Here is a 13664-nt window from a genome sequence, read left to right on the forward strand (position 1 = left end):
GGAGGGTCGGAGGTCATGTCTCCTCAAACGTGAACCAAAGTTCCTGGGGGAATTTCCAAACTGATAGTTGCTACCCTGGTATATTCGTTTTCTAGAGCTGCCTTAACAGGTTACCACAGACCAAGTGGCTTAAAGCAACAAAAATGTATTCTCTCACGGTTCTGGAAGCTAGAAGTCCAAAATCAAGGTTTCCTGTTTCCATTGCAACTTTTTGGCTCAGCTGGTTTTAATCAGAGCAACTAAAACTCAACAAGATTTTGAACAACCAGGAACAGAGCAACCCTGCAACAAGGCAGGGAGTTAGGGCTGCCCTTGTCCTCCAGACTGCCTTCCCTGAGCTTGAACGGCAGCTGCTCAGGGAGGGGTGGGGCGGGGAGCTCTGAGCAAGTCTAATTATTGACTCCTAGTGAGTCTTTTCTGCAGGTCGTTCAAGAACTTGTTCTCCATCTCCCCAAAGAAAAGAATTAAGATGTGGGTTTGAGCCACAACCAAAAAAATTTTGGTTAAATAAGAAGGGCTTCCCAATAGCTGCCTTAGACTGAGGTCTTCTTTTACTGTTTTCTCTGGGTTTAAAGTCAAATGAGTCTGCTCTGTGTGGTTTAGGGTGGTTTCCATTAGGTCTATTAAAAGTACAAATGGGGCTTCCCTGGTGGCGCAGTGGTTGAGAGTCCGCCTGCCGATGCAGGGGCCACGGGTTCGTGCCCCGGTCCGGGAAGATCCCGCATGCCGTGGAGTGGCTGGGCCCGTGAGCCATGGCCGCTGAGCCTGCGCGTCCGGAGCCTGTGCTCCGCAACGGGAGAGGCCGCAGCAGTGAGAGGCCCGCGTACCGCAAAAAAAAAAAAAAAAAAAAAAAAAAAACGGACAAATGTATTCTCTGGAAAGTATTGAGAACTAGTAAACAGTAGAAGCAGCCGGTCTCTTCTAGAAGTCTCAGTTTTCAGCAGACTGAACCCATAGCTGCCTTTGGGCATGTATGTTTGAATCTTACAGGCTTCCTTAATAAGTCTCTGTACTAGTTAGGGTCCCTGAAGGAAGCAGAATTTATACCAAGGGTTCAAATTAAGAGACTTTAATGAAGAAGCTGCTACAGAGGGGTGGGCAGGGCTGAGGAAGCAAACACACGATGCCGGGGCATCCAAGGAGAAGCTCTGGCAGGAAACCATTACCACCAGAGAGTCAGTGGTGGGGAGGGGGTGGAGTTACCTGAACCAGTGAGAGTGGGGAGAATGGAAGAAGAGGTATCCATCAGCAGCTGTAGGAACGGTGCTCGAGCAGAGAGGGAGAGGAGAGAAATACCTTGACCTCGTTCTCCCCCTACGCACCAATATACTACCGGTACCTCACCAAGACCAGTTGGAAACTGGCAAGGGGCCCCAAGAGACCATCCTTCAAGGTTTACCTGCTGGAGCGCAGAGCACAGTAGAGAAGGTCAGAGAATAGATCTGGAGCGATTTGGAGACACGCACCCCTTTTCTTCCTCCTGAATTCAGAACCAATGGAGGAAGAAGCCCAGGAGACTGAAAGGCAGAGAGTCAATGTTCAGCCTCGTTACTGCTAAGCTAATTGGAGAACAGGGACTTGAGTGTGTGGCCAATGCCACCTGGCACAGGTGGGCAACTGCAGTGTCCCCTCAGACCAGAAGCCTGAGGCCTGTCAGACCCTGAAAGAGGATGAGGAAGGGGCTGCTCTGAGCGGGCCCACTTCCTTCTCCCAGGTTCCTTCTCTCTGGTGAGGAGGCAGTAGGGGCGGGGAGAGAGGCCAAGAGTGGTACACTAGTGGGACCCCTTCACAGGGAGGATGCATGAGGCCAGACACGTGGCCTGCCCCTCCTTCTTACAGACACGCCTGTACTGACCTGCAGTCTTTCCTTCCAGGGCACTTGTGTGAGCTGTTCCCTGGTGTATTGGAGCAAATGCCCTGCCGACTCTGAGCCCACAGTGAGTGTGACAGCTTCAGGGAAGCACACGTCACCCAAGCAACCCCGCTGGTGTGGTTTCTCATCCTTTCCATCTTCCCCTCTTAAAAGATATTCGTTCCAACTGGGATAACGTAAGGTTAGCTCTTAGCCTACTATATCTGGGGGGATGGTAGAAAGACAGCCCACAGATCTGTGTTTGAGTCCTTGCTCATTTATCCAAGGTAAGTTGCTTCACATATTTACTCTAATTTTCTTATCCACAAATGGTAATGATAACAACAACAACAGTAGCAGCAGCAGCAGCAGCACAGATAAAACTCCAAGTGCAATGCCTGAATCAAATAGCCACTCAGTAAATGTTCCCTCTCTACTTGCCCTATGAAATAAAACCCAGTGTTTGCATAAGAGAGGCAAAGCTCTACCCTCACCCTCTTGCGGTCTCTGGCTGGGCCTGAGAATTAAGTTGACATAAGACAAATTAACAGGAGAAAAGCACAGGTTTTTACACATACATAAGAGCTCCCATAGGAGAATGAAGACCTGGAGAAACAGCAAAACCCAAGTGTTTATATAGTGTGTTGAGCAAAGACAGGTAACTGTGGAAAAGTAACTAAAATGTGAAATATATTTCACAATAGATACCTACCTCAAATCATTATTACTATGTTGTACATCTTAAACGTATACACGTTTTTTGGTTTTTCGTATCTGCTATATTTCAAGTGCCTTTAGCACAAAATAATCCATATGCCAAAGTGGCCCGTGTGGGTGTGGCATGTTCTGCTACCCTTCATTTGTATCTGCTCTCCCCAAGCATCATTCTGGAGAGAAATACAAGAAATATCAAGAAAAATGACACTAGGACCATCAAAACCTTGTCAAGCTTGATAGAATTCTGCACACGTCTATTGAGGATTATAGATCTGGTTCAGGGAGCATAGAGATGAATAAGATATTGCTTTGTTTTGTTTTGGTCTTGAGAAGCTCTAATCTAAAAAGGGAAACAGGCAATTTTTCTTGGCATAATTTATATGCCAAGTAAATACTCTACTGGTAGCAAAAGCAACGTGTTCTAAGGTAAGATTGGTGATGGAAATTCCTGCCTGTAACTTCATCCTAAGAAAGAACTTCCCAACCAGCCAGTTCATTCCACACTAGAATAGATTGCTATTATAAAGAAGGTGATGAGTTTTTTTTAACACCATCCTATTGTGGAGCATTTCGTGAAGAAAAACATTAAAATTAAATAGGCACAGGTGTTCAGATATTTATTTTGCTCAGTGAAGCCTTCACCCCTGAGTCCTGCAGGATGCTGTCGACCAGGGAATATGGACAGGGAGAAGGGAAGAGGAAACTGGTGACTGGCATCCCAGTGAGTGCTGTGTGCCAGACATTGTTCTAAGTGCATCGTGCAGCAAACCTACGAGGGGGGCACGTTATAACCAGAGTGTAACCTGGGAACTAAGGCGAGGAAACATAAAAGCCCTCCACAAGGTCACACAGCTGGTACACGCCGACCACGATCCTACATTGCCTCAGCCCAAAGGAGGAGGGAGAGAGGAAAGGAAAAAATGAGACACATGGGTCAGAGCCAACAGAACACCTAAGCTGCCCCTCCCGTGCTCCCATGGTCTATACTTGGCTAATTTTCCTGACAGCCAACAAGGGGGTTGAAGAGTCCTTCCTCATCGACCTCAGAATTCCTTTGGACATTTAAGATTTTAGGATTTTACTGCCCATGGTTTTCACTGCTCTCTCCTTAGGTAGGAGCCTGAGATGAAGGAGTACCTCCGTATCCATTTTTATCTAACATAAAATTTGAGCCATGGACGAAATGCTCAGCACAGAACTTGAGCTCAGCCTTTTTGTCCTATTTCACAGATGAGGCAGCTGAGGCCCACAAGACAGCATGACTTGCCTCTGAGATCCTAAAGTTAGGAGGTGGTAAGATCCAGTCTCTCGACCTGCCGCTTACTATCAGTGTTCTTAAGAAAAAGGATTTAACCCGTCCAGGCCTCAGTTTCCTCATCTATAAAAAAGGGATGAGAAAGATCCACATGGAGTTGAAGATTGATGACCTCATACAGGCCATGCGTCTGACCCTAGTAGGTTCTCAATAAATGGTAGTTCTCCGTAATTCTGAGTGGGTATCAGAGGTTAGAGAATAGAAAGAAATCTGCCCCTACACCCCACAATTCCTAAGAGGAAAACTCAGACTCTCACTGTTTTTGTGGTGGAGCTTTGTACAAATTAGGAGGAAAATCTCTAATGGCTCCAAAATGTCTATATAGGAAGTGGTTAGGGATGGTTATTACTTGGAAGGGGAGGCTAAGCCACATCCTGGATGCACAGGAACATGTTCCCTGATTGATTAACAATGTCTTCCAGGGCATGAGAAGGGACGGAAGGGTACGTATGCCCTGCGTCGTGCAAACCCTGGCCTGTATTCTTCCAACAAGGAAACAGAGGCTTAACAGGGTGGCGGCTCTGCCTGGGCCCTGTGTGTGCTCTGTGCTCTGGCACTCTTCCCTAGCGCTGACAGTAAAACAGAAGTCGATTGTCTAGTGCCTGCAGAAGCCGAGTCATGCCCAGAGGACCTCAAAATGCAGACTGCGATGCTCTTCCTCATTGGCTTTCTTCCAGACACTCTTCATACGCAAATGTGTCTACACTGGCCGAGTCAGGAGCCTGAAGAATGGCTGTGCCAGATACTGTAATGCCACCGTGAAGGTGAGGCTTGTGTGTGGCCGGGGCCCTTAGCCAGGCCACCAGGGCCTACACAGAAGCCCACAGGGCTGGGCGGCTCTTGGGCCCCAGGGTCTGTGAGTCACAGGTTGCCTTTGGGTTGACCCACAGGTTGACCATGTCTTCTTGCAAAGGAAGGGAAGGGCAGAGTCCCCACACAGCGGCCAGGTCACCCCCTCCCTGCATCCATTCATCCCATGATTCCTATCACTCTTTTTTTTTTTTTTTTTTTTGCGGTACGCTGGCCACTCACTGTTGTGGCCTCTCCCGTTGCGGAGCACAGGCTCCGGACGCGCAGGCTCAGCGGCCATGGCTCACGGGCCCAGCCGCTCTGCGGCATGTGGGATCTTCCCGGACCGGGGCACGAACCCGTGTCCCCTGCATCGGCAGGCGGACTCCCAACCACTGCGCCACCAGGGAAGCCCCCTATCACTCTTAATATGGAGCCCACACCCTTGACACTACCATGCACGGCCCACCCTCTGCAGTGTCCCTGGCCTGTCTCTCACCCTCATTTCTACCTCAGTGGGTGTGCCTTTGCCATTCCCTCCTGGAAGAATGTTCTTCCAGGTTTTCTTGGGGCTGACTGACCTCTCAAGTCTCCATCCGACCCTCATCTCCTCCGTCACCGCCCAGTCCACAGTGCCCCCGCCAATCTCCCCACACCTCTGCTCCCACCTGCCACCACTTGGTAACGGCACTTTGATTTCCCGGCATTTACTGCTATCTGAAATCCTCTTTTTTTCCTTTTTAAATGTATCGTCTCTTCCCTGACTAGATGGAACACGGGCTCCATGAGCCCAAGCCTTTGTCTGTCTTGCTGTCACAGTACCAGGGCCGAGCCAGCAGCCTGGGGCGGCCCTCAGGAGATTGGTGGTGAACAGGTGGCTGAGCACAGGCCACGCCGTCATCTGCAAGAGAAGAAGTCGTGCTCCTAAGGGTGGGAGGGGGCTGACACTGCTTGAGATCGTAACGGAAATTAAAATGTATTGATGTTTCCTTTGAGGAACTGGCGCTCTGCCTGGGATTCCAAAAGGCAACACACATTTTGTTTCTCAGGTACCAAAGTGCTGCCACGGCTTCTACGGGCCCGACTGCAACCAGTGTCCAGGAGGCTTCTCGAATCCGTGCTCCGGGAATGGGCAGGTGATAAAGACTGAGGCTTGCTTTTTCACAAATGCTGAGGTTGACCTGTGTTAAGTCGAAAAGTAATTTTTAAAACCACTAAACTGAGAAATGGTACAATGCCAGTCACTGTTCCCAGGGAGTAAAAGAAACAGCTCAGTTGCTAAAAGAAGAGAGGGTGTCTGCAGGAGAAGGAATTTTGCCTGGGGGAGTGGCAGGGGGCAGGGTGTCCAGTGATGTCGCTTCTGGTCTGCTTTCCTACTGCTGATGGCGTGACTTTGAGCAACTCAGCAAGGCTCTCTGGACCCCAGTTTCCCTGTGTGGGGGATAGCAGGATTGGCCTGCATTGATCTCCAAGTCTTTTTAGGGCCGAGATTTTACTATTCTTAAGGGGAAAAAAAAAAAAAGCACTGCTCAGTGAATGCTTTCATTAAGATTTTTTTTTTTTTTTGGCTGCCTCGGGTCTTAGTTGCGACACTCGGGATCTTCATTGCAGCGCATGGGCTTCTCTCTAGCTGTGGCGTGCAGGTTTTCTCTCTCTAGTTGTGGCACTCAGGCTCCCTGGCGCGTGGGCTCTAGTTTGTGGCATGCAGGCTCTCTAGCTGAGGTGCGCGAGCTCAGTAGTTGTAGCGCACAGGCTTAGTTGCCCCACCGCGTGTGGGATCTTAGTTCCTGGACCAGGGATCGAACCCATGTCCCCTGCATTGGAAGGCGGATTCTTTACCACTGGACCCCCAGGGAAGTCCTGAATGCTTTTGTTAGCCCATCTGCAAAACCTATGAAACGTAAGAGCCAAAACTGAACTCACCTAGCGTGGAGGCCAGGGCTAAACATACAAAGGTAATAGTAGCTGTGGTCCATATGGGGAAATTCTGGATCTGCACATATAAGAAATCCACCTCGAAAACATGCCTCTTTCAAGGGGAAGGAAAAACTGCATGACCACCAAGTGGGGACGCCACACAGGCCAGGGGGATAGGGCGAAGCTGCTACAAATTAACTACTGTACCTGGGTGGTCCGGGACCCAAGCCCAATTCTGATACGTGTCAGTCAGTACAAATCTAACCTTGAAATAGCTGGGGAGATGAGGGGTAAAATGCTCACACTGAAGGGGAAGACACTGCCGTTTGGAGTCACATAGCTGAGCGTGTGAGCATCTGGAGAGAAAGGCCTGCCTTCATTCTGAAGGTCAGTGGTTTATCGGGCTGCCCCTTAAGCATTGTTTAGAGGTTCCATTTCACCACTGTGATACCCTCCCCTCCCTGACCAAATGACTTCCTGTGAAGTTCTGAATCCTGGCTCGGGACACCCATATGTCACTGTCTTAGCTTCCTACCCGATATCCATGACTCCACTTTCCACAGGGGGCCCCAAAGAGTCATTTCAAGCAGAATTGAATCTGAGTCAGAGAAGCAGGCCAGGAAACGAAAGCATCTGGGACTCCTCGCCCGGGGCGTGTTGTCCTGACGGCCAGGGGCCCTGCCTTTGTTTGCAGTGCGCCGACGGCCTCGATGGCAATGGGACATGCGTTTGCCAGGATGGCTTCCAGGGCTCCCAGTGTCAGTTCTGCTCGGACCCCAATAAATACGGACCTCGGTGTGACAAAAGTAAGTGTCGCTTCCTGAGCTGCCTTCTGCTCCTCACCCGGGGTCCCTGCAGCACTGCAGTGCAGTCCTGGTATCAGGTGCCCCTTGGCTTGTGATAATACCCTTATCACAGGGTATTTCTTAAGCACTTGGGTCCCAAACAGTGCACATGCCAGATTGCTGGGCCCCACTCACAGAGCTTTGAGATAGGAGGCCTGGGTGGTACCTGGGGATTTGCATCTCTGACAAGTTCCCTGAGATGTCAACACTGCTGGCCCAAGACCACACTTTGAAAACCAGTCTTTTAGGGTTTCCCCACATACCTGAAGTGATTGTTGGCTCCATATCAGAAAACAGACTCCCCATCTTTCAAGCAGTCCTCCTCCATCAGCTCCTCCCTTCGCTAAATGTGCGACCTTGGGTTAGTTACTACACCGCTCTAGGCCTCAATTTCCTCATCTATAAAATGGGGATAATAATAGTAACTACCTCGTAAGGTTAGCACAAGTTATAAATGGAAAGCACTTGCCTTAGAACAATGCCTAGTGCCTAGTATGCACTACCAATATTATTATCTGTTATTGTTATTATTATCTATTATTGTTGGTACTGTTACTGTCATGCTAAGTTCAGTGATATAAACGTCCAGAAGCTCATAGAACATGTAGGAAGTTCCACAACACCAGGCATTGAAAAAAAAAATGCAGTTATATAATCTTAGAAAGCACATTATGTTCTTAAAAATCACACCATGTGAATATTTAAGTACATAGATAGAAATATACATCTATCTATCTAAGCTAAGATTAGACCTTGATAGAAAAAAAAAATGAATAGATCAGAGCTTGCTGTGGAGTCAAACCGACCTGAAGTTCAGTCTTCACTCTGCAACTTACTGGCTCTACGACCTTGGAAGAAATCTCTCATTGAAGCTTAACTTCCCCATTTATAAAATGAAGACAGTATTGGTACCCACTTCATAGGTTGTTGATTAAGTTAGATCATAATTGAGGACTTTAGCCCAGAGCGTGCACCTAGCAAATAATCAATGAATGAAGCCATTCTTATTACTATCACTACTGACTCCACGCATCTGTTACAAAACACACCACCCCTCTCCTCTCTTACTTTGTCTGATCTTCACGGCTACGTCTCAAGAAGGACGGGACACCAGAGCCCAGCAGATTTGTGGCTGCTGATCCTAGTCTGATGCTCTTTTTGCAAAATAAGGTTTCTGAGGGAAAAAAAATAGGGGTTTATTCCAAAGCCTGTTGACATAGGCATTTTTATGAGGCCAGTAGTCACGATGCCGAGGCCGGGGCGGCAGTGGTGGCTTCCCGCCCCAAAGCCTCTTGTCCAGGTCTGTTGCCGCCCACCGCCTCATGCAGGGGAGCTTCCTCTTCATTCTGGGGTCTTGTTCCTTGCTAACCAAGCCCTGACGTCCTTAAAAGTTTATGAAAAGTTTTCTTTGTTTTAAAACCAGCTGTGCTTTGCCAGCCCTCACTGTGTTTCTCTTTCCTGGACGCTGGCTCCAAGCCCCGACACAAATCCCTTTCCCGTCAGTCCCTTCTGGGGCAAAACCACACATTCCTTCATTTCTGATCACATTTAAGCCCCCAAATCCTTGCCACCTGCCTTTGAGAGTCTCCAGAATGTTCTTTTCACTTCCACATGCAGAGGAGCCTGAGTCTGATACACTGGCTCACGTTGCAACTTTTAAATACCTGTAATCAAAAGCAGAGTTAGCAGCTAAAGTTTAAGATGATAACAGACAGTGGAAATGCCAGTCGATACACTGATCGCCTGGTTACTCATGGTCACTAACGGAAATGGAATTTGAAGGTCTGAGTTCAAGTCCCTGTTTGGGAACTTGCCAGCAAGTCAGGCAATTCGTTTTACCTCTCTGGGCCTCAGTTTTTTCATCTGGAAAATGGGGATGTAAAAGTATTGATACCTAACTCCTGAGGCTGGTGACTGTGAATGAGAGGGTACAGGTTAAAGGCTGGCCCGATGCCTAGAACAAGGTCAGTGTGCAAATATTGGGCATGAGTTAGCATTGGTTTGCTGTGATGGAGGGTGAAGTGCAAATATATAGGCCACACATCAGAGGCTGTGCCGGCAGGAGAAATCACTTCCAGAATGTCTTCAGGAAAAGGCGAGAAATTTCCAGACTAAACGCTCCTACCGTGAAGTAGGTGAAAATGGAGCTCCTTGGCCTCTTTCACACCATCACAACCCACCCTCCCGCTGCACCCCGCACACAGACACACAAAGCATCCCGAAGACCAAGCTCTTCTCACCGAGAGCTGTCCTGGCACACGAGAAAGACGCTGAGAAATAGCGTCCAGAGCCTTCCGCGTCTCAGCCCCGGGTTCTGCACCTACAGGAGTGAGTGGGGGGTGAGGGGAGGGGGCCCTGTCCTCCATGACCCATGTGCCCATTGCTAAGCTTGTCCCCAAGCCCTGAGCGGCCCTCTTCCTTCCCTTCCAGGGTGTCTGTGCAGTTTCGGAACGTGTGACAACAGAATTGACAGCGACGGCGCCTGTCTCCCCGGCACCTGCAGGGACGGCTCCGCCGGAAGATTCTGTCACAAGCAGACCTCAGCCTGTGGGCCCTACCTGCAGTTCTGTCACATCCATGCCACCTGCGAATACAGCAATGGGACAGCAAGGTAGGCCGGTCGGGGAGGGGGGATTGCCATCCTTAACGGCCCATGGCCACTGTGTTACCTGTTGACACACCCAACCCATATCTAAACTCTTCATAAACTAAGCCCTGTTCTCTTCAGCTGCCAGTACGGCTTTTGTGGAGAAAACCTCAGACTGAGCTGGGTTCAAAGTTTGCAGCATTCCCTGCTTTGAAACTTACCAGCTGTGTGACCTTGGGCAGTTACTTAACCTGTCTGAGCCTCACTTTTGTCATCAGTACAATAAGGGTGATGTTGCCTACCTAGCAGGGCAGTTGTGGAGATTCAAAGAACTGAATGCCAAATCATCCAGCCCCAGGGCTAGTACATCATAGGTGTTCAGTCATGGAAACTGCAGTTATTACCATCACTCATGTGAAGGAAATGAAGATTTGCCCACCAACTTTCCAACCCTTTAAAAATGCCTTTACTTCCTAAGGTCATTAATAACTACTCCCCTGTTAAAGGCATCTTACAAGAAATTGGATCGTTGGTCACTGGATCACCATTTGTTTTCTTAATGCTATCTAACATACGAAGTGGGCATGGGGGGAACATGTCAGAGGAAATTTTCCTCTCTGGGAATATCTGGTTCAAAGGCAGTAACCATGCAAAAAATATCCTGGGAAATGCAGACAACATGTAGAATTCTTAGCCTTATTTTTGCAGCACTTTTCTTAATTTGTAATTACCTAATCATTTGCTTACCTGTTTGTGATCTGTCTCCCCCACCAGTCTGTAGGAAGCATGGGGCAGAGACCGACTTTGCTCTTCCATGGTGGTACAATAGAAATGCATCCTCCTAAGGAGTTCGTATATACATCAGTGCATAAGGCGAAAGTCACAAGTCACCAAAATTGCCCTTAAAACCTCTTAAGGGAATTCCCTGGCCGTCCAGTGGCTAGGACTCGGTGCTCTCACTGCTGGGGCCTGGGTTCAATCCCTGGTCAGAAACTAAGATACTGCAAGCCGTGAGGCACGGCCAGAAAAAAATAAAAAGTAAATAAATAAACAATAAATAAATTTAAAAACCTCTAATCACCCACAGGGGATCATCAACCTGGGTCTGTATTTACTATATAAACTTAGGTAAATCAATGTTGAAACAGATCAATCTATTTCTTCATTTGGGGACCACCTAAAGTATTTAGTTCTTCTAGGATTCTTGATGCATGAAAAATAATTTTATTTAGAGTTTTGTGAAGCACGTATGACTGAAGCTGCAATAGTGACGTGCGCGTGTGATAGGCGTCCCAGCACCTATCACAGGGCACTCAGTAAATACTGGTTGACCAAACAAACGAATGAATGAATGGTCCTATCTAATAGCTAAAGTTTCAAGGTGGAGCATTTTGAGAGGAGTGCCTGAGGGCGTGGTGGATCATGGAATCAGGCACCTGAGAATGTTGTGCTCTAAAAAAAAGAACATCTGAGAGATCAGAGAAGGGAGAGAGGGGAGGTCTCACCTGATTGTCGTGTTCAGATCACTGAACTGTCACACAGAAGAGAGCGTCGTTCTCTGCTGAACCAGAGGTAATGACTTGAGGTATAAAGAGACAGATTCCAGCCCCATAAGAACAGAAAAGCCGCCCAGTGTCGAGCCTGAGAAGGTGCAAGTGTGAGCAAGTGCCCTGCTGAACGCCCCATGTGCATTCACTCTATACCACAGCTTTATGAGGGAGATGTTAGACCCATTTTCCAGGTGAGGAAACAGTCTCCCAGAGGTTAAGGGACTCGCTCAAGGTCACATAACTGCTAAGAGGTGGGGCCTGGATACCCACCCAGGTGTATCTGACTGCAGACCCGGGAGTGCTGGTGGCCACCATGGTACATGGCTCCCCCGACAAGGGCAAAGTGTCAGGCCACCTGGCCGTGAACACGTTCACCCCTGGCTGGCTGGTCTTCTTGGGGAGCGGTGGGATAGTTGGTGCTTATATTTCTAGGGCTGACTTCGTGTGCTCACTCTTCTTTGCAGCTGTGTTTGCAAAGCAGGGTATGAAGGGGACGGAAGCCTCTGTTCAGAGATGGACCCTTGTTCGGGATTAACCCGAGGGGGCTGCAGCCGCAATGTGAGTGTTGGTCTTTATTTCCAAGCTGCCAGGTTTTTTAGGAAATCCTGAGGGAAGACCTTCCAAAAGGCAGTGTCCGATGACTTCATTGCATGAGGCACATTTTCTTGAACCCTGCATTTTAAAGATGGTGCCAGGTACCTTCTGTGAGCCTCCACTTCCTAAGTCCATGTGTGCTGGGGGAGCCCCAGGTTCACATGTGCAGGGGTATTGGGCTTCTAAAAACACAACCAAAGGATCAGATACTGGAGATCATTAGTAATAAACTTCTGATTCAGACATTACAGCTTACAAGTGACTTTCATGTAAGTGATCTCATTTGCTCTTCCCACCAACCCATTGAAGCAGATGTTGTTTATCCCCATTTTACTGATCAGGAAACTGAGGCTCAGAGACCTTAAGTGACTTGCCTTAAGTTCTGTTAGTGTCAGGGGTATAGCCCAAACTGACTGTTGCTTTCATTAATACCTTCTGAATATCACCACCACCACCCGGCCAAGGTCACCTTCATTCCTTACCCACAGTTTAATAACTGTTCTCCCTGATGCTCCTCTTGGCTGTAGCCACAGCCAGAGTGGATCAGATCATGTTTCCCCCTTGCTGAAATCCCTTCGGGAACTTCTCCTGGCTCTGAGGATGAAATCAGATACAAACGCCTTGCCCAACCCTCCAGACTGGGCCTGGGCAAGCCCCACCCACTCAGCCTCATCTGGACAGCTTACCTTGCACCTCTCACTCTGTCCTTCAGCTTCCTGGTGTGGTCATCCTGAAAGGCCTGGACTTGGTACAGGTAGGAGCTTGGGCTAAAGCATCCTACAGACCTGGGTTCATGCCTCTTTACAGCTGTGTGACCTTGGGCAAGTCACTTACCTCCTCTGAGCCTCAGTTTCCTTATCTGTAAAATAGAGATAGTCACAGTACCTTCCTCAAGATGATGGCGTACACCTGCAAAACATTCAGAACAATCCCTGGCTCAATAAGTGGCAGTGACGTTAGTTAGTGACGGTGGCCGTTAGCTGGCCAAAAACAAGCAAATTTGTTCTTCAAGTCATCTTATCTTTTCCGTTGATCTTAATGCAAATGTGTGTCTTAATCATTTCCTTTGCACTCCATGTAAATATAAGCTTCTGCAGTGTACCTCTGGAAGTCCTTGCTTTGCGCTTGGAATCTTGCAGCTGGACTGGGGTTTCAGAGGTGTTGCTGCTGCTTCCTCCTGTAGGCAGAATGCATCAGAACTGGCAGGGGAACCCACGTCTGCGTATGCCATCAGGGATGGACGGGGGACGGAAGGGATTGCTCAGAGATCAACACCTGCCTGCTGCCCAGTGCTGGCAGCTGCCACCACAATGCAACCTGTTTGTACGTCGGCCCCGGGCAGGTAGGTGTGATGAGTGGAGAGCCAAGAGGAAGCAGGGTTCCTGGAGTAGATGGTTTTCTCCCCTAGACACAGAAGTACTTTGGCTAGAATTTACTGCAGCTCTTTTATCATTTGTAGCAGTGGGAAAGGGTTAATTGTCGCAACAAACCTATGATG

General features: G+C 48.6%; 1 protein-coding gene across 2 annotated transcripts in view; it reads left to right on the forward strand.

Moving 5' to 3' along the window:
- Positions 1 to 13664, forward strand: part of STAB2 (stabilin 2) — a 162721-nt gene that overhangs the window by 68269 nt on the left and 80788 nt on the right. For both annotated transcript variants that reach the window (XM_060025489.1, XM_060025488.1), the window contains 7 exons: positions 1875 to 1937; positions 4562 to 4648; positions 5723 to 5809; positions 7285 to 7396; positions 9866 to 10046; positions 12037 to 12130; positions 13350 to 13508. In XM_060025489.1, coding sequence (XP_059881472.1) covers positions 1875 to 1937; positions 4562 to 4648; positions 5723 to 5809; positions 7285 to 7396; positions 9866 to 10046; positions 12037 to 12130; positions 13350 to 13508 — 783 coding nt within the window. The remainder of the gene's footprint in view (positions 1 to 1874; positions 1938 to 4561; positions 4649 to 5722; positions 5810 to 7284; positions 7397 to 9865; positions 10047 to 12036; positions 12131 to 13349; positions 13509 to 13664) is intronic.

The sequence above is a fragment of the Delphinus delphis genome, chromosome 11 (genome assembly GCF_949987515.2).
Source record: "Delphinus delphis chromosome 11, mDelDel1.2, whole genome shotgun sequence".
Taxonomy (NCBI): Eukaryota; Metazoa; Chordata; class Mammalia; order Artiodactyla; family Delphinidae; genus Delphinus; species Delphinus delphis.